This window comes from Chaetodon trifascialis, chromosome 14 (assembly GCF_039877785.1).
Source record: "Chaetodon trifascialis isolate fChaTrf1 chromosome 14, fChaTrf1.hap1, whole genome shotgun sequence".
Taxonomy (NCBI): domain Eukaryota; kingdom Metazoa; phylum Chordata; class Actinopteri; order Chaetodontiformes; family Chaetodontidae; genus Chaetodon; species Chaetodon trifascialis.
This window is the reverse complement of record NC_092069.1, coordinates 16,294,644-16,316,628: the sequence shown is the minus strand read 5'-3', so window position 1 is coordinate 16,316,628 and position 21,985 is coordinate 16,294,644. Positions and strand designations below refer to the sequence as shown.

At 41.4% G+C, this 21,985-nt stretch overlaps 1 protein-coding gene across 2 annotated transcripts in view; it reads left to right on the top strand.

The window, feature by feature from the left end:
* Positions 1-7,641: 7,641 nt before the first annotated feature.
* stac (SH3 and cysteine rich domain) overlaps positions 7,642-21,985 on the top strand; it is a 30,747-nt gene continuing 16,403 nt past the window's right edge. Inside the window, exons 1-4 of one of the 2 annotated variants that reach the window (XM_070980074.1) lie at positions 7,642-8,153; positions 9,411-9,443; positions 11,137-11,470; positions 19,624-19,757. In XM_070980074.1, coding sequence (XP_070836175.1) covers positions 8,040-8,153; positions 9,411-9,443; positions 11,137-11,470; positions 19,624-19,757 — 615 coding nt within the window. In that variant the 5' untranslated portion in view covers positions 7,642-8,039. The remainder of the gene's footprint in view (positions 8,154-9,410; positions 9,444-11,136; positions 11,471-19,623; positions 19,758-21,985) is intronic. The other variant, XM_070980075.1, reaches the window with a different exon arrangement.

Genomic DNA, 21,985 nt, shown 5'->3' with positions numbered 1-21,985 from the left:
TGTTTGTCTGGTGTGAATTATCTGATTTATTGAAAACTAAGGGTGGATTTTGCAGTATGACTCTTTTACTCAGCAGATTTATCCAGATAAACTCCGTAAACTTGATTCCTGCGACAGGTGCCTCTGGAATTTAAGGATTTTAGTTTGTTGCAAAATATGAGAAACAACTGCCAGTCATCCCTTTATAAATTTATTGTGAAAAAAAAAACACATTTAATTAAGCAGCACGGTCAAAAAAAAAAAAAAACTATTAAAAGCAAAACCTGTGTAACTCTGACAGTAGGTCACCCTGCCTCGCTGTTGATGTGATGCTCTCAGCCAGGCTGAGGATCAGCTGCTGTTCTGTGCTGTTTTTAGCCTCTGCTGTCTCATTTGCTCCAACTGGCACACACCAGGACTTATAAATGACCAGCTGGAGACCAGCTACATGGTCAGAGGGGGTCAGCAGTGCATCACTGGGTCAAATAAAGTGATGAAAAAAATGATGCTTCAGTCTGAACAGCAACGCTCTCACTTCAACCTGCGTGCATTGATGAAAACAGACAGAACGTTCATTATCTCAGTTTTACACCTTGAAAGTGTGAGAGCCCGGGAGCTGCTGAACATTCAGCATTATGAGAAACACACTGACAAAGTCAGCATCTTAAACCTTTGGAGTCTTAATATCAACCTGCCATATTCACAAAAACATATGCTGGTTTGCACACACACACACACACACACACACACACACACACACACACACACACACACACACACACACACACACACACACACATTTCAGTGATGGTGATGGTGATTAATGGAATAGTTTGACATTTTGGGAAATACAATCATCCACATCCCTTCTGAGGGTTTGATGAGAAGATCGATACCACTCTTCTAATGGAGTCTTGTCATTACTGTGAGGTTGCCAGGCAACCAGCAGAGTCTCCAGGAAGTCTTTTAAGCTTGGCTAACATGTTACTGTAATAAGATAACATTATAATAAGATAATAATGCTTTAGAAGTGATCATTGTTGACAGAGCCAGAGTAACTGTTTCTACTCTTTCCTGTCTTCGTGCCAAGCTCAACCAATCACTGGCTGCTCTAGCTTATGGCTTACAGTTCCAACAGTGAGAGTGATATTAGGCAAACAGCTTGCTAAGCTAAGCTAACTGCTGCTGGCAAGCAAGCATGAGAGCGGTATCGCTCTTCTCATCTAACACTTAGGAAGAAAGCAATAAGTGTATTGTCCATAATGTCAAACAATTCCTTTAAAAGTATCGAACCAAAGCAGCAGTTACTGAATTATATAATGATAGCATACACTTTTTAATTAAAGAATTTTTTGTCATTTTGAAAAACAAAAGTCTGATTCAGGAATAATGTAACTTAAAAAATGTGGCCACAAAACATGAGGAGAAAGAGAACATATATCATGCAGCACTGGTACCTGGCTTGGATCAAAATACTGTCGGTGTATAGGATGCCTCTCTCTCTCTCTCTCTCTCTCTCTCTCACACACACACACACACACACACACACAGGCCTATATACTCCTAGCTCTCATTACTTTGTCGTGTACCCTGCAGAGACTATTCTGGCCCATAATAAGATGAGCTAATTAGCCTTGGTTCTAAGGGAATCCATTTGCCCATTACTGTAACACATGCTGGGATGTGTGTGTCTCTCTCTCTTTCTGTGTGTGTGTGTGTGTGTGTGTGTGTGTGTGTGTGTGTGTGTGTGTGTGTGTGTGTGTGTGTGTGTGCGTGTGTGTGTGCGTGCGTGCGTGTGTGTGGGTGGGTGGGTGGGTGAGTGGGTGTGTGTATGTGTATAATGTCAGTCTGGGTCATTGGTAATTGCTAACATTTTCAGTTTTGCTTTGAGCTGAGGATAGAGAGAATAAATTGAAGGTGTACACTTTCAGATGACAGGCATCAAAGGGCCATTTCAACCATTTTATATCATTTTATTCTCTATATGTCTCCATTCATTCACAGTGAAAACAATCAAATCAGAGTTTTTATTGTTATGCTTCACATATTTGCCATTTAGTCTGAATTTATTCACTTTACAGACCCCTACACAAACACAATGCCTTATAAATGACAGAACTGCCGCAGTGTTAAATTAGAAAGCATTCACTGATGTAATGATAAAGATGTAATAATAATTTTCCCAAACTAGAAAGTCACCTTCCCATCAGTTTCCCATGGTGTAAAAAGTCACTCTTGTAATAAAGCTACAACCACACATTAACTCCATTAGCCCTTTGCCTCTGAATGTGGTAACGCTGATGACGGGATTCAACACCGCTCATGTCTTCTTGGCAGCAGAAACTGATGCGAACACCATGTGTCTGCACAGGAAACACTCCAAGAATAGCTGGCTGATATGTTGAGTCTGTCGCAGTGGCTGAGAACCCACCAGAAAGAGGCAAAATGTGGAGACTGGGACATGCAGGTGCGACAAAGCTTGAGATTGGATTTCAGAACCTCATGGTAAAGGAGAAGCAGCGAGCACAAACGATCAGGTTAAAAGTCATCTTTTCTAGCCCAGGTGTTGTGATTTGTGTAATAAACCACAAATCAGAGTTCAGCCTCTTGATAGTATCGATCATATTCATAGAAGCATTTGACAGCCAATCACCATAGCGTGCTCTCACTATCATCAGTTACACTTGACAGGACTAAAACAGGCTCATGGTCCCCCTTTGAATTCTGGGTATTGTAGGGGTTGTTGTAACTTGCTATGTGTAATGTTTTGGTGAATATCATGAAATATTTTACTGGGATAATGAAAATTAATGATTAGAAAAGTGGTCACAGATGTATTTTACTAATAAAATAAAACAACTTGACCTTCACCTTTGTTTTATGGGACCCATTGTCTTTTTGTTGGTTGCTTCACCACTTTTGTCCCAACTGAAATATCTCCATCTAAGACTTTGCACAGACATTCATGATTCCCAGTGGATGATCTCTATCAGAGATATCTGCATATCAAGTCTGCAATCTGCAATCTGTAGGGAAGAGATAAGATTTGGTTTCAAAACTGTTATCGTTTTCCTTTGTAGTCCATTTGCAGTCTGAGTAATACTGACTTATCACATTTGAGTGGGCCCTGGTTGCATGCACAGATGAGGAAGTCTCTGTCTTGCTATTCATTATATCTAGATATCTGCTGGCTAAATCGTCATCAGGTCATGGCCAATGAGTCCAAATATAGCGAGATCTGAGAAAGCCCAGAGGATGAATCCCAATGACTCTGATGATCCTCTGACCTCAAGCACCATTGTATTCCATGTCAAAATGTTAAGTTGTCCAATACTTTTATTAGATTGGTGATCATGATATCAAAGTATTTGATGCTATGATCAAATACTTTCAAACATTCCCTCAGCCTTAACCTTGGCACTAATAAGCTAATGTTAGCATGCTAAAACACGAAACCAATATGGTGATTATGCCACATACCTGCTAAACATCAGTGTGTTAATTTTGACATTATCAGCATGTGAGCATGCCAGCATTAGCATTTAGCTGAAAGTACAACTGTACAGAAATGGTTACCTTAAAAAAACGGCTCGATTTAATGTAAATTATTACATTATTAAGTTAGTCTTGCTTGGATGTTAGATCTAATATGCTGAATTCAGGTTGATTACGTCCAACCAGCAACAGCTGGAGATCTTGCTAATATTCCAAGGGCAGAAATTAGCTGCGGTGACATGTTTTTTGATCCAATACAACACGTTAATGTGTGAAATCATTACATATGCAGTGAGGTAGTCAAACAGTATAACAACCATTTACAGCTCTGTGGCAGAAACCTGCAAACAGCTAGTGAAGCACAATAACTCCACAGCATTTTTCACACAAAGTAACACGTTTCAGCACATCCTAAAATACACCCCCTCATCAGTGTGTCCGCCACACATGTGTAAATCATGTAAATCACAAAAGTCTGATCTGACAAAGAAATGGCTTATTGCAGGAAATAGATGAGGTTTAATTTTGTATTTGTATGCCGTGATATTTGTACATTACTACATTATTATTATTATTGATCATCAACTTCACTTTCTGCATAAATATGAAAACAACAGAACGTTTCAGATGAATAAATCTAAAGATGCAATAGACTGCTTCTCCACAGTCTGCGCTCACGTCATATTGATGAAGAAATCCAGTCATAATAATGTCCGACGGCAGTCTGACCACATATTCATGTGTGACTTTAAACCAGATCTGCTGGACTTACATGCTGAATCATATTCCATGTGAAAGTGAGTCGACTTCAAAGGAATGAGTGAAAATGACCAGAGCAGGTTATAAAAACAAAACTGAAAATTGTTTCTGGAAAATTTGACCACAAGCCTCCAGAGGGAAAACGTCTGAATGGAGGGAATGTGCCTTCTGATATAATCTGCTGAACAATTCGAATATATTCCTTCAACTTGTCTAATCTGGTGGCAGGTAAACAAAACAAAACACTTCAAGGTTAGAAAAAGGTTAGAAAAGGTCACACTGGTGTCTTTAATAGTCATAAAACAGATTATTGAAGAGGACAGCTCTTATAAACAGGAATAATAACTTAAAGACAGAAAGAAAGAATCAGTGGCTGTGAGGCATGAAATTGCACAACTTGGCTTTTCTCATTGCCTCCATGAAACCTTTCATTTGGAATAATTAACCCCTACGTATCGCTCCACTCCTCTGTCCTATCCTCCTCCATCGCTCAGTCTTCCTCTCTCATCTTTTCACGCCCTCCTTCCACTGCAATGGTCCAGCAGCTGAGAGGGGAAATTATAATGTTCTCCCTCTGTCTCTCATTCCCTCTTTCACACTAAGTTCTCTCTTCTGGCTTCTGCGCCGACATTTGGCTTTTTCTGCTGACGTGATTCACAGCAACCGCGCACACACCACATGGACTTACATGCACAAATGCAACATTGACTCATGCTCTGGTTGTCTGGCTGTATGACTAACTCGAGGGATGGTCTTGTGCACTCACCAGGTGGTGGGCTATTGTGTGAAAGCGTACAACCTCAGCTCATTTCTGCTCTCAAATTAAGCTGTTTCCACAGCCGACCCAAGAAACTGGTCAGATTAATTTAGACCGGCATGTCTACTGCGAAGCATGACAGCTCACTTGACCTTGGAATTAGTAGTTTGAGAGAACTTCCCAACTAAAGAGCGGCGTTGATCTTTTCATCTCATTCTCAGCATGAACCTGAAAAATCGCACTTTCCCAAAATGTCAAACTATTCCTTAAAGCAAATGATTTGGAAAGTCATCTCATCATGCTCGACTTAAACAGTACTTGGACAGGAGACTTCCACCAGCTGCAGAGCTCGTCTGTCAACAGATCCATCTCCATGAGAACAAACTCCATTTGCTCATGAAGCCTGTGTAATTATTGTAAGAGCTGCAGAAGAAGAGACTAAGTTGACCTTGTCAAAAGGGCACCACAGTTTACATGGTGGTACATTTAAGTTCCACTTGCCTATTTCCTAAGTCAGATGCTCACACCCAGAGTCTTGGGATCACCTGGATGTACAGAGGTTTTTGCTGTTTTTGCATCCTGGAAATCTCCCAATTAAGCTGATCCAGAGTCTGTTGACTAATCTAGTTTAGAAATTAAAGGGGTACAAGAGGACAGGAGGTAGGAACAACTGTCCGGGGTGACTCTTGTATTTGATGATGTTTTGCTTTTCTGTGCTTCTTCCAAAATGAATGCCATGCCATTACCCACCCTGTCATACACCTCTGTGTTTCAGTCATTGTGCAGTGTTTTCTCTGATGTATGGCTCTTTAACACTAGATGTGTCCTCAGCCCCTGAGTACTCATCATTCAGATGATGCTTTTTGATGATGCTGTAAATTGTGGAGAGCTTGTTTATCACAAGTGGCAGAGGAGTGTCAAAATAACACATCCACAGTTTTTTGGTAAACTGCAGTCTGACAAATTGATAGCTGCCTGCAAAACGAAAAAGCTCAAGTGATTTATTCTCAGCATTATAACAGCTATTCCTGAAGCCTTCTTTGATGTAAGTCTCATGTCAGAGGATGTAGGTGAGTTTTTGGGGAGGGAATCCCCTCTGATCTCTAGCAGAAACTGAGCTGGATGCAGACTCAGTCTTTGGGACTGTGCTGGTGTTTGCATTCCTGTCAGAGCGAGGAGGCTGTAATCTGGTGCCTGCCTCCTTCATCCCACGATACAACTTCAAGGACATCGCATCACAGGGGAGCCTGGAGGGAGGCAGGGTGATGTATCACTACAACGAGCAACACGCCTGTCCCATCTGAGGTGAATGAGACGCCTGATGCTTCACTTTAAAACCTAAACTGTCATCATACTGATTATTTCTTATATAATGGCTCATCTATGTGTAAATCAATTATTATGTAATTGTTTGAGTAGTATTCTTACTATTCTGTCAGAAAAGCGAATTTCAGCAGACACCTTCCAGTTTTTTTTTTACTAATTAAATAATAGACCGCAGTGGTGGATTCAGGCTGTCTGAGGGGCACAGGCAAAAACAGTGAACAGGGCACCAGTATGCAGAAGCTTATGATGCATTTAAGGTGACACAGTTCCAAAATAGTAAGATTAAAATTGTTTTATTATGTGACTCAAATTTAAAGTATAACTACAACACCTCTGCCGTAAAAACACACAGAGAACTGTGGACTATTTAAACATTTAAAGGCACATAGAGGCCAACTTATGTTCAAGCATGTATAGGGAGACCTACATGGCACTGCATGGTGTTTTCTCCACTTGAAGGGCAGCATGTAGGGCAATTCATCATGATGGGAAGATTGCTACCACTCTCATTTATATATATATATATATATATATATATATATATATATATATATGTGTGTGTGTGTGTGTGTGTTTAATTTGTACAAAAACCAAAGTGTACAAATAATTAGCTACCTAACATTAGCTTATTTTCCCTTAGAGAGAAGGTCCAGCACATATTTAACATGAACCTTAAATAAGAGGTTAATCTTTTTACACTTTTACACATTTTTTGTACGGATTAAACAAACAATATATAATATTTTAATTAGTGAGCCTTACATGAGCTGGTGGGGGTAATTTGTTAATTTTGGACCCTTATGCTAATCTAAGATAATGCTAACCTAATCGCTGCATGTTAGCTTCTTATTTAATGGACAATAACTGAAAAGCAATCAAACTTCTCATCTTGTTAGCTAACACACAGCAATAAAATATGAGTGAATCTCAAATTTAACAATTCAATATCATTTTGGTCAAAGTGATAGTGACCAATTTCCTATATGTGACTAATTATTTAGTCTTCAAACCATGCTTTTGCTGCCCAAAGCATTATCACCTGCGTCAGGTAGATTTTCTCAGTCCATATCATTTAGTCTAAACCAGGAAGATCACTGAAAAAACCTGTTTCTAGAAGAAAAAAATATTTAAGCCAGTGGGTTTTCCCAGGAAATAAGAAACAAGTGGCCATCCTGTTACACATCCTCTCACTTTCTTCAGCAGGGATTCAAGTTGACCATATGGGTATTTTTCTCTTGAGTATGTCCTCCATCTGAGTTTTGGCAGGACAGAGTCGTTGTGTCATGTTTCTCCTCCTTCTCCATCCTTCCCTCCCCTGGTCGGTCACAGCTCTCCGCCCATCAGAGTATTGGCAGTGTGCGGCGCACGGCGCGCGGCGTGGACTTGGAGATGTCTTGGCAGCATTACGCACGACGACATGATAAACGCCAAAGCCTCCTGTAGAGGGAGAGGACACCGCGAAGCTGAACTGGACTGACTTTAAACTTTCAATTCGGAGAAGACTTCTTCTGCCTCCTCAAGACATTTTTCTTATCTCTTCCTGTCGGCGGATGAGACTCAGACCTCCTCTTCGGAGCGGCGGCAGCAGCGGGTCTGGATGACTTCTCCTCCTTTTGTCCTCGGGTCACGGTGACTATGTAGGAATGGGAACGACATAAACAGCTCGGGGAGAAAACAAACTCTACAGAGCAGCCGTTTTTTTTAGAGATCCCAAAAAGAGAGGATGATCCCACCGGCCAACATGATTCAGGACGAAAGTGGGGGCAAACAGGACGAACGGGACCAGAATGAGACACCCAAATCCCCGACGGCGAACGCCAGCCAGCAGGAAACCAAGGTAGGACTGTCCTGTATTATCTGGTATTTACCATCATCCCGGACAGACAGATATACTGTGGGATACTCCATACATCCCCCCAACTCTTATTAATAGAGCAGGGTAAACAAACTTCTATCAACATGAGCATAAATTAGATTCAACAGAGCTCCCAAAAAGAACAACATGTTTTAAAGTGTCACTTCTTCTTCTTCTTTTTTTTTTTTTTTTTTTTTAACACTGACTCACACACTGATCAGCCTTTTATCACAGCTTCAACAGTCTGATGCTTATTAAAAATTAAGGAGGATAGACTTGAGAAATATCATCAGCTGTACAAATAACATGTTTAAAGTGCCACTAAGAGTCCAGTGAGCCACCTCAGCGGGTTGGAATACCATTAGAATAACATCATGATGTTTTACCATATAAGAAAACAACCTTTAGATGAAGATGAGACCAGTTTAAACTCACACACTTCATAGATGCTTAAGGCTTTAATCAAAATACAGCTTTTGTTCTTTAGATAAAAGTCTAACAACTCGTAGGGATCATGGCATTTAAATTCAGCGTTGCTCGATCAATGAGGGCTGAAAGGCTATTTAAAGCTCTTGGTTAGCCTAAAACAGGTTCACAATGGGCTGCAGTGGTAAAAGAAGTAATATGGTTGTTATGTGCGTATTCATAGAGAATAAGTGGCATATGGGTTTGTACTTTCTACTTGTGGCTGTCGTAGGAAAGTAGGCTGTGTGATAGAGATCCACAGCTGCCTCAGGCGTTTTTGCCATCTATGTGGGCCACATGTTGCCCAGACTACTACAATTAGCAGTAAAACATTGGACTAGTCATCACAGCATCTCCCCTGTCCTGTTTCTAAAGCTCCTGTACAGGACAGATGAGTCTCATACATTGTATTATTTTATCTGTTTTTCTTATATAAGGCTTTTTCGTTTGTACGATAAGACCTCGGCCAGTTTTCTCTTTCTTCTGGGATGACTCTGTTGCATTGTATTTTTTAAAGCTCGGGCATGTGGGCTCTTACTTCTGGCACGTTTGGTCACTGGGTATTTCAAGAGACTCCTGGCTGACTTCTCACTTAATTTTAAAGCTTCTGCCAAACAGCCTCACTCATTCCCAATATGTCAGAGTCGTAGAACAGCTCAGGAAGACGAAAAAGTGATTCAAGAAAGTGTTTCATCATTCGTACAGGCAGGTTAAGCAGAATAAGTTTACTATCATTAAGTAAAGCTGTGTTTGTGTTTTTATTCCTCCTTTAAGAATACTGTGAGGCCTGAACATCACAAGCGCAAGGTGAGCCTCCACTCTTGTGCAAACTGTAGCGTACTGCTGATTTTAGTCCATCATAACATAACAGCATTCCTGCATGTATATGAAGATAAAAGTTGATTCAGATACAACTTTTACTGCTTTTTAAGATCGATCACTGAGCGGAGTCAATGGCACAAAAGGTTTAACTCATCACCCATGTTTATAGAGCACACTCTTTGTTCTGAGGCTGCATCAGTGAATGTATTTATTTACAATGATTTGACACGTAATCTTACACGATCACTGGCTTTTTTAGTTTGTTTTGCATTGCCCAGTCCAGCCCCCAGTAACCCTTTCTGCTTCATGGTAGAACACAGCTCTTCTGGTGCCATCAAACACAGCATGAGCTCCTCGATGCATGCACACATTCCCTCACTTTGATGATTGAGAGAGATTTTTATTTATTACGATTGTCTTCTATTTAAAATATATGAAACCTCCTCACAGGAAAGAAGCGTGGTATCCTTTACTATCACAGCTTTTGTAAATACAGTGCAACACATGTAGAATTTACAGAAAAAAAACTGCTCATCCATCTAATCTAGTTATCTGAAACCAGCTGCATTAACATTATTGTTGTGTTTCACCGTCGTTTTTCTTTTCAGGATGTTTAAAAGCCATGCAAGTGAAGAGCTGCAGGAGGTTGCAGTCGAGCGTGTGTGCTGTGTGTTCATGTCTGTTCGTGTGTGTGTGGGTGGTAATGGTAGAGAAAGGGTCCAAATTGATTGTTTCCAGAGTGACCCGTAGAACTGATTGATCTTCACCATACCAAAGCTGCAGTGATGAGCTCTCTAAACAATTTGCTCAGGCATGTTAGCCAAAAACATCAGCAGCTAACAACGTATGTCTGTTTATTCACCTTATTGTTTTGTGGTTTAAGTCCGGGATTTAATAAGAATATCCCGCCTCAAAATCAGTTGATGTAAACTGTGTCTGTGCGTGTATACTGTCATAACCTTAGAAGAGGACGGATCAACCTTGAGCACCCAGCAGAAACAGTAACTCCCCACAGGTGTTTACCTGTTTACAGTTAGATTACAGGCATGTACTGTGTGTTAGTATATAATGGACCATTAGGATTCAATCCCTACTCATGAATTATATAAAACAGAATCCATTTCACTTCAATTAGAGACCTGCAGCCACACGCCAGCTGGAAACCAGAACCATAAAATCACATTACAGTAGCTTAGAGATTCTTTATTGCATGTTTGAGTCCAAAATTAAGTGGCTACACTGAGGAGGAAGTACACACTGAGAGGTTAAATGAGGAGCTGTCAGTGTAGTGTTATGAATAGCATTACTGTAAAAGAGGAGACTAATGAGATTGATAGAAGCTGCGGCCAGAAACGGCAGCACAGCGTGTGAGAAATAGTGTTGACGTGATGCATTGCCCTAAACAGGAAATCACATTACCTTCCAGGTAGGGAACCTCGAAGGTTTTCCACTGAGCAATGATAAGTTGCCCCTAGCCGCCGTCTTTTTATCGGCCACTGAGACATTTGCCCGAAGGTTTTAGAGACTAAGCTTGTAATTTATTTTGGCTATAACAGGAATTGATTTACTTCACATCTCACTCTGTTGCTCTGAATTCTCCTCTCTCTCCTCTGTCCTCATTTATCCTATTCTTTTTCTCTCCCTCGCTCCATTTTCAACTCTTTTTCTCTCTTTTCAGCTGCAGAGACTCAAGCGCTCTTTGTCCTTCAAGACCAAGAGCATCCGCAGCAAGAGCGCAGACAACTTCTTTCGAACCAGCAGCGACAACAAGACGGAGCTGCTGTCTGACGTGAGCAGCAGCACGGGCCATCTCTGCAACATTGGGATGGCCCCACCGCACACCACCAACCTCCCCATCCCTCCGGTCCCTCCAGCCATCCCCTGCGCTCCTCCTCCCACATCACGTTCCCAGTCACGCAACCCGCTGCAGGTAGACTCAGCGGGACACTGCTTCATGGAGCACATCTTCAAGAAACCCACGTTCTGTGACGTCTGCAACCACATGATCGTAGGTATGGTTACACACCCCCCCCCCCCCATTAGTGTCATCAGAATATGAAACAAAGCACGGTGACAGGATCGCAGCAGAAAGCAAGTAAAAAAAAATCCTGCACATCATCGAATGAACTTTACAATCACAGCATTGAGCATAACCTTTTAATAATGAGTCCTTCATCAGCTTATCTTTCAAGATAACCCGATGAAGGTGTAAGGAAAACTTTACTGTCATCAGAATCAAAATTAGAGAGTAATAAATATGCAATAATATGCATATTAGGTATGGAGACAGCAGGATGCAAGAGGTTATAGTCTCCTAAAGCACCTACCTTTGTTTCCGGAGGCTAAATACTGTGTTTTCCTCCAGTGAGAATGTGCACACAAGCCATTTGTATTGAAACACACAGACAGTTCAGCACCTGACACTGAGCGTCCAGCTTGACCTGCTGACATGTGACCAAAGTATCTCCGTCCTCCTTTTTCGCACACCGAGCCAAATCCCTCCATCTGTCCTCTGGGATGTCAGATAGCCAACAACAGCCGTGCCAGCTCCTCTACCTGTTCTCCCCTCACCAGATGTTCCAGTTGCTCCCCCTTGTTAGCCATCAGTACTGAGAGGCCACTAAGTCTTTATATCTCAGGGCCTCAGCAGCATGATAATGACAAGGGCTGCCTGTACCATCTGCTCAGCAAGCCCCTGATATCACGTTTGGTAGCAGATAGAAGATGTCAGACTGGTGGGAATGGAGGCAGTTCAAAGACGAGCATGTAAATGTGCACATATACACTGGAGTAACGCCAATACTCGACCAGTTTGCAAACAATCTTTGATTTTTTGTGTAATTGAAGGAAATTAGTTTAAGTAAGAACTTGGATTTCCCTCTTTTAAACTAAGAAAAGCAAAACCAAATGGCCCTGTAAGTTTGGAGACTGAGTCAAAGCTCTAAAAAATACTTTTATACTGGTAATGTATTAAATGACAATGTGTAATATGAAAGGCGTCACTCATACTGCCAAAAGCACAGAATTTTCAGATCATTAACTTGAGCGACTCTTCCTCTCGCTGCTCTCATCAGCGTGCCGAGCACCAAAGAGCAGATAGCGTTAGCAGCTTAGCAGGTGAACACAGCTGAGCAGCTAAAGAGCCAGATATTTCCCTCAGGAGGTGGGCCAAGCTAAAAGGAGAGTGAATATTAGATTAACTGTCACACTCTAAATGAATGATTATTTCACTTTGTTTCTCTTGAATGTCTAAATAAGAAGTTGTTTGCAAACAAATTCATCATTTCAGTTCCAGCTTGACTAGTATAAACTTCATTTCTGGCATCAACATGGTCATATTAGGATGGAGGACGCCAACAAATCTGTTAATAGTTTTGGTAGTGGTCATCAAAAATCCATGTTGGATGACTTAAATAAAACTCATTCCAACATAAAACATATTTATACATGTCTACCACCATTGTTGCTTACACTGGTCTGTTTAATGTGGCACGGTCAGTGCGGTGCGTCCAGTGGTTCGAATGGGCCTCCGGTGGTCAGTTAATAATGAGATTGTGATGTCAGGCCTGCCTGACCCTGTGATAGGTGGTGAGCCCTCTGGTGCACTCATGAAAAAAGATACTGCCCTCTTCTTCATTTGTCCTGCTTTAATGAGAACACAGCATGGTCAGCAACAGAGAGAGAGAGAGAGAGAGAGAGAGAGTGGAGGATGGCTATCTGTGTGTGTGTGTGTGTGTGTGTGTGTGTGTGTGTGTGTGTGTGTGTGTGTGTGTGTGTGTGTGTGTGCATAATAAGCTGCGATGGTGCTGTCAAAGTCTGACTCAGTGTCCCAGAGTCAAAGAGCAGCACACAGGAGAGAGAGAGACATGGTGGTGTTGGAGGGGACTCAAACTGAGAGTACAAGCATACTGTGATTATTAAATCCTAATGCCCATTCATTACAAAGTTTATGGAGTTCAAATAGTGCAGTCATTATTTATTGAAGTAATTATTGTCAGGGTTGGGGAGAAGGTTCTGTGGGGTGGAAAGTACTTGGAATTGAGTGGACGTAAGTGCACAGCAAACTAAATCCACATTTGTACTTTTCTGTGCACAATATCACACTTGGTTCTCTCAAGTACAAAGCAAGTGTTGTCGGTGCAGATTTTCATTCAGGCGTTTATCAGTCTCATCCTGTAGACACAAACCCAAACAGACACACGGGTCTTTGTATATGATCTGTAGAAAGATAGCACTTGGACCACTTAGAGTAATACTTCAGCCAAAGATGGCTAGAGCAAAGAGTACAGCGAGCAGCACTTCCTCTGATGATATGCTGCCCCTCTACATGGACATATCTTACACATTATACCTGTTACTGCTTTAGTAAAAAGGTGTTTAAATCCATGACCCACCCTACACTGATATATAGTTTGATACCAATATGTTAATTGTGCAAAAGTCGGCCTGGAAAACACCACCTTCTTCCTAAAGGAGGATCCTCTATTAAATAAGAGCCTGTAGAAATTGAAGGTGTCATCTATAATGGAAAAGATTAAATGGTATTAAAGTACTCACTGACTCATTCATTATGTTTGCTTAGAGGAAGGTCGAGCAAACTAGATTAGTAATATTCAACAAAGCAGTGAACATGTTGCCATTCCTTGTGTAACTACATAAGAGACTAGCTCATACATTGTTTAATTGACCACTTGTAATTAAACATAAGGATAACAGAAACTGTCTATGTATTTCAGGTTACAACACAGCTACAAAGAGCAACTGTTACTCAGAAAATTGTTAAGAAGAGCATTCAGCGTGCATGTTTACCCTTTATTTAATCCAAGGTTACTCTCACTCCTGTTGTGTTCCACCCGTGTTCTCATTCATTACATGGGCTAAATGCAATATGCAGCATGCAGCTCATAAAAGCAAGTGTCCTTGTTGTGAAACTCACAGTGAATTAATTTCACTGGTACATAAAAATGTTCTGTTCCCTAATGCTGAGTTACTATTCGCAGGACCCTCCTTATTAAATAAACGTCTATATGAGTGAATAGTAGAGTTATTTGTGGCCGGCAAAAGGTAAAATATAATTTGCAGGACAGGCTTGCAGAAATGAAATATTCACAGCTTTTAGATTGTGAATTTATGTAACAACACAAAGAGCTTGAGGGATTATACTTTGCACAGTAAAAAAATATGTTTTCTTAAAGGACACACTGAATGACAGATATACTGAATGCAGATGACAAATGCAAACATGTAAGCTATTACAAGCTATTACAAAATATCACTGTCAGTCAGTAATCACTGACATCCTGCAACAACCTTTAGGGGTTAATTTACTTTCACGATCCCTTAAATGCATCACATCAAGGCCAGATTCTTGGATTCCTTAATAAGACAAGTTGATGTTCATCACCAATCTGTGCTGTGAAATCCCTGAGCTATGCATGACAGGTTTGGCTGCCACCGCAGAGAAATTAATCTGGAATCAGAGGTCAAGATTGGGTACACTGCTGTGGTGAAAACTGAGGCTTTACTATTCCTCCCTGCATTAACACATAAACGTGCTGCACTTAAGTGTCAGAAACACACACTCTCACTGTGAAAGAGATGTATACTAGCAGGTGTCTGTCAACAAGATGCAACAGCTGCGTGTTGTGATGACTTTGCGCTTCGACCGATACTGCATTTATCCATTCTAGCATCACAATCGACGGGTGACATTGTCTGCCGTGTCTTAAAAATGTCTCTCACGCCAGTACTCCAGGAAAAAAAACGCATTATAAAATGTCAAACTGGATGGGTGCCAGCAGGGAAAATGCCAGCTGAAAAAAGTCAGATCATGAAGAGTTTAAAGAAATTGATATTTTTGGAGGTGCTGACATATTTGAGTTTAAACCCTGACTCAAACTACACGTAGCTATTTTTAGCCATGCTAGCGACAGTTATTGATGGCAGAGTCCGCCTGTCTGTTGGTCCACCACTTTAGCCGAGACTGAAATATCTCCAGAAATATTGGATGGAGTGCCATGAAAGTTTGAACAGACATTCATGGTCCCCAGAGTCTTTTCTTCTCATTCTACCATGAGGCGTTCTGTGAAATGTCTCGACCGCTAATGGATGGATTGTCGTGAAATTTGGTACACACATATGTATCCCCCTCAGGAAGAACTGAAATGACTCTGGTGACTTTTTATGCAGCGCCACCATTAACATTCTATTTGAAAATCTAACAACATTCCCGTTAGCCTGGGCTGTACTTTGTGTTTATTGCTAATTAGCAGATGCTAGCATGCGTAAATACTAGCCTAAGATGGTAAACATGATGAGCATTATACCTACAAAACACCAGGTTGTTTTCATTGTGAGAATGTGAGCAAGCGAACGTTTGTATTACCTCAAAGCACTTTCCCTTAGTACAGCGGCATGGCTGTAGATTATTGTTTTATCCAGATTTGTTTCGTTTGAAGGTAATTTTATTTCAAATCTATATTGCATACACATATGGTACCATTTGACAGATAACAGGAGTAGTTGGACCTGAATGTATTACACATTCTTGGCTTTATTTACGTAATTCTCAAGATGGGGGAATGGATTTTTCAGTGGCAACACCAACGAAATGGCTGTAGGAGACACTAATTAACGTCTGCAAATAAACCAAAGAAATGCTGCTCAGGTCAGTGTTTTGGAAGAGCTTAAGAAGAAGAGATGGTGGAAGAGTTATTGTCATGATGAAGGTTATTTGCACAGGAAATCAGGAGGCGTGGAGTGAGAACACGAGCTTAATGGATCAATGTGTGGCTATTGTGAGGGGAGTGTGCAGCGTGAGAGATGCTGTAGGGAGGAAGAGTGGGGAATTCAGGGAGAAAGAGTGTGTGGGAAAAAATAAGAGGCAAGATGAAGGAGTCTTGTCTTTTAGTGTAGTGTGAATGAATAGTGGGCTTTGAAGCCAGAGTGGCCAAGAGAGATCAAATGCCAGAGAGAGCAGCACTGTCACTCTGTGTTATAGCCATGTCACACATCTGCTTAGCCCCACTTAAATCCTCTCAAGCATTTTAGTATATATATTTATAAATAAAGAAATATCCAATCTGATAATTGGCTGCATGCTCGTGCTGCCCTATGACGTGTGTGTGTGTGGGCTGGGGGGTGTCTGGAGTGTGTGCTTGCGCACGTTCTGCTACGTTATGTGTGATGAGAAGATTGCAGGTTGCAAATGAAAATCCAGATTCAGAACCCGTCTCTGAGCCTACACAGATTTTTGCAGTTAGAAATGTAATCACAAAGATTGTGATGACAGCAGCTCGTTTTGGCTGCACTGTGGTCATTATATTCTTTCTGCTATCGTGACATTTATTCCATAACAGTGTAACCAGTGTGCAGCAGGAAGCATGTGTATCATCAGCCTACAAGTAATTTTTGTTTGCAACAGAAATACAATCACTGAGATTGTGATGATGTGAACAGGCATAGGCACTACTCGTGGCTGCACTGAGGATGTCATGAATTTGATTTCTTACATTTCTTCCAATGCACAGCATGAACTAAGTGACAACACGGCAGTGACAAAAGCGTCCTTCACGTGCTGAAGTCTGTCACCTTTGCACGTGAAGGACGTTTTTGTCATTGCCGTGTCGTCACTTGTACGAGGCTTATAGCTATTTTGTTGAGTATTCTATTGGCCAAATTCAATTAAAAACTAATGCGCTGTGTGCCATATGTGCTTTTAATGAAAAACAAGAACAAGAACAAGAACAAGAGACACAGACAAGAGCTTTGGTCAGGCTGTTTTCAAGATGCTGTAGATGTTTCCTGAAGGAGAATGAAACTCTGAGTGTTCGTTAAACAAAATCAGCTGACCTGATTTAGTGTGACCTAAAAATTGGTACAGGTTGTGCCCATGGCCTCCGCCGCTGCTGCTGCTGCTGCTGCTGCTGTTGTTGTGGTGATCTGTGGCTCACCGATGAGGGTTCAGGCCGGGATCATGTTTCTCTCGGTTTCCGTCTTAGGTTAACGAACTCCTCTCCCGCTCTGTGTCAGTGAGGCTCAGCCAAGCAACACAAGAGCTTTAAATGGGGAATACAGATCCAGTTTTCCGCCCATTACTGAGTTTCGAGTGTCTGTCGCTGCTGTTCAGCTCCAGACAGCCGTTACTCCAGTTCACATTACAGCCCGCGAAGAGCGAGCAGAGATTTTTTTCCCCTCTTTTGGCTAAGTAAACTACACATGAGGGGCTTTGTACCTGAAGTACACAGTATCCTGTCTTTGCTGTCTTGTTCGGGGATCAAGTGTTCTGCTTGGTTTCACATTTACAGTAATGTTACCTCTGCTCACTGAACCTCTTCGCCCTGCTCATCAAACTGAATATGCTGCATTTTTGAGGATAATCCAAACTGAAATGCTGAAATTATTTGCACGCCACAATGCACACACACACACACACACACACACACACACAAACAAAGCAACTATACCCAACATGACAATCTTGAACAAGCCTGACAATCTTTCAGAGATCAAATTTGGCTTGTTCGGATCTTATATTCTCCCTGCGCTCTCAACGCCCACTGAAGATCGATGAATCCTTTGCATGTCCATATTTTCACATGCAGGGTGTCAGCCAGGGCAGGGCACGTGCTTATTGATTAATCAATAAAGAGCCAGAAGTGCACAGCTGCCAGACTACGACTAATAACAGCACAGGGACGTTGTGATACTGTCCTCTCTTGTTAAAGGGGAATGGCTGTTAAATGATACACTTTCATGCATAACACAGAGATAATTTGAAGCCCTTTCTACTCTCATGTTTTATGAGGATTATACCTCCATTTATCGCTTGACAGAGTCTCCGTTTACAACCAAAAGATTAGGAATTCACATTTTTCATATATTTGATCTTATGCCACATGCCTCTACAGTGCAGGGCTTGGCACTAACTTTTAAAAGCAGTTGCCAGATTGGCAACCAAAGGCCAAGAAATGGTTGCCAGTGGCAAATTGGCATCTGTTACTGTTGAGCTCTGACAGTGAAGTAGCAGCTGTCTCTTAGCTTAACCTCTAAGTCAAGGTTCAGCTCTGGCCACGTCACTCCCTCTGTGTACACACAGCCTCAGCCGAGCAGAGACTGGGGAGTGATGAAAGCTTCCTCCCCGAGTCTCAAACCCTACAGGTGGATGCTGCGGATGCTTATGAAATGTTATATGAACTTTTTTTCTTTTTACAGCTTACTCCAATATTGAGGATTTTTTTTCTTCCCTGAGCAGGAAAACAGCCCATGATGCTTCAGGGTCTAGACAGTAATCTTTTAAATCGTTAAAATTTAAGGAAGCTGAACTTTTGACAAACAGGTGAGCTTGACGAGCTAAAGCTGGATTCCCCCTTTCACTGCCCATACTGCCCACTTACTGCACATTCATGCAAACCTGCCTGTTCATCTTTTGCTCTGTTGTTGTATTTCTTTCTGTGTTACAAACACAGACAGTGATCTACATTAAAGACTGAGCTGCAATGATACAATCTGTTGTTGTTGCCATGTGAGCTTTATTCTCTGCCGACACCTTTCTCTTCACAATCTCACATCTCCGCCCTGAACAAGACTATCTTTCTCCCTTCTGTCTCCTCAGTTATCTCTCTCTCCATATTCATTTGTTACTCCTTCGCACACCTTTATGCACAAATGCGCACATACATGCTGAGTGGTTGTAGTTGCAACGTTGCGTAACTTTGGTTCACAAATAAGTCAGATTAGTCTTAATTTATTCCAGCAACTGTGAGTCACACATTAATAAGTGTGGATGAGCCGCACACAGGCAGCAGTTTGAAACGGTTTCGCATGGTGGAGATAGCATGAGCTCAGTTGCAGCCAGTTTAGTGAAAATGGTTTTGCAAGAGTGTGTATCATGTGTCGCTTTTGCTAAATATTGTCCCTGTTAAAATGTTCCACATGTCACTTCACAGGTTTCTCCCATTGCATGCTGGGAAAGACTCCAGAAACTCTGGCTAGGAATAAGTGTGTAAAGACAATGAATAAATGAATGAGATGTTGCTCTGAGCAACAGTTTCCATTACCTCTGCCTTTTTGTGTGTAATTTGCTGTTCGCTTAGGAACAGCATGTGAGTCCAGTTCCCGACATGACAGATCTGAGCCTGTTGCCTCTTTTCTGTGTGTGTATCAGGTACAACAGCCAAGCATGTGGTGTTCCTGGCGGGAAACACGGCAAAGCACGGACTCCGCTGCAAAGCCTGCAAGATGAGCCTCCACCACAAATGTGAGAATGGAGTGGGACAGCAGCGCTGCATGGGCAAACTGGTAAGATGCAGGACACAGAATAAACAAGACATGAGACATGATGTAGACAGTGCATTTGTCTCTTTGCCGTCCACAGTTTGGGAGATTCTGAGCTTCAGGAATATAGTCGCTGATGTCATTAGCAACCAAAACAGACATATTAGAATTGGCTGTCCGACCGTTTCCCACCAGAATGTGCTTATTCAGAAATCACACTCTATGTGTGAGTGTGCTGGTACATCTGTGACCACCATCCATCCTCGTCATCATCCTCATCATCGTTATATCATCACTCTGTCTGTCTGTGTGTTAGATAATAGTAATGCAAAAATACCGGCCCCTCCTCAGCGCCGTCGAGCTAACGTCAGCATAAACCATTAAATCAGGATCAATACAATCACCCTGAGGCAGCTTCATATCAACTATTGAAGATGTCGCACGTAATAGTTTTATGATGTGTTTGACATTTCACTATCTCAGTGATGTCTCTTTTTTTAAAGTCAAGCCTGGCTCACTGGTCAAATTCGCTTGTGGAAAAAAATATTTGTAATAATAATTACATCATTAATTTTGAGCTTTTCTATCACTACTGGAAGAAAATGAGATTGTGATAACTTTTGAGTAGCACAAGGGAAAGTTGGCGATATTAATCAATGATAATCACACTGAATAAATAGAACTCTGGGCCCAATATGCCGCTATTGCTAGCAGCCATCAGTTAGCTTTGGTTTCTGCCATTTAAACCACCTTTAAACACATACTTGGTGTGAATTAGTTTTGTTTGAAGCATGTTGAACCTTTAAAAATTGAGGGACGTCTTCAACCTTTTTGGCTTATTAACCCTTTTGAAAACCTCACTGGAAAACCATTAAACCGTCAACCTTAAAATAAACTGATTTTCTGAAATCATGAAGAGATACGAGGTTTTTGAGACTTCATTCAGTTTTTCTGTCATTTTATATAATTTTCTGAAGTCTATAAAATGCATCTGTGAGGTTTGTTTTGGCAACAAATCCAGATGATGCTTTCATTTCCGCAATTTACTTCCCTATGTTGTTTCATACGAGCTGTTTCTGTGCTAATGAGCTCTAAATTGGAGCCATAACTCTAAACCAGAGCTGATTCGTCTATTTCAAATGTGCTTCGACATAATAAAAGTAGATCAAAAGTGCAATATTGAGGAGGGGAATCTATTTTACAGTCAGTAAATCAAGATTTTAAAGTGTTATTACCTCACAAGTCAGAGGTAATGTGGCTGTACTGTAATAACCCCCTGACTAGACCGAGAGATCAAGCCTCGTCATCGTCATTGTGCATCGTTTCCCTCCCGGCAGCACACTTTCTGGGGGCCTGTTCTTGTTATTGGGTGATGCTAATCGAGGTCAGGGGCTATAATGTGATGCACAATCATCATCGCCCCTTATCATCTGTGGACCTGCATTACGATGAGACCATTTGGCTGTGGAGTCGGGGTGGGATGAGTGTTTTTACTGGGGAGGGTTCAGTTGCATCAGTGAAAGCCAGCGCCAAGAAAACGTTCATCGCTTCCACTTCAAAGCAAAGCAAATTGGCAGTGAGGACTGATCTGGTACTCTTTAGTCATTCACACATATCCCACACTGAACAGAGAGAGGCTGTAGCTCTGTCAGGTCATTTTATGTGTGATTTTCTACCTTTCCTACCTCGTTCCTCCACAGTATTTGACTTCCCTTTAGAACATTTGGCTTGAATTGTGAAGAAATCTGGGAAAAGCTGAGTTGTTAATCAGCAAGAATAAAGTGAACGTATGTCATATGGAGATGACATGGAAGTAATACTGACAGTACAGGCAGCCTTTCTCTTTTCCTTTAGTGACGTCTTTCCACGAGAGGCCTGAGGGATGAGGCTTGAAGATATGATCGGCTCTCAGGAGTGGAAAATGAGGTTGAGAGGTCAAGCATAAAAAGGGAAGTTTCCCCAGTGGAGTACAGCTCTAAATTCAACTTACTCTAAACTTGGACACTTCTATGGCCATGCTTGTTTCTCTTGGCTTGAGAACCTTTTTGCAAAGAAATCAAGTTACCTCATGCTCTGAATCTCTATAAGCTATGAAACCAGAGTATCACCATCTCTCCATTAGAACTCACTGAAACAGTGACGATGAATTCACAACAAACGTAGTTGAAAAAAAATACGCCTAACAGGCCCTGATTCATCTATTTAGTTACATAACATTTTCTTACCACATACAAAAGCTGCACTCTAAGACG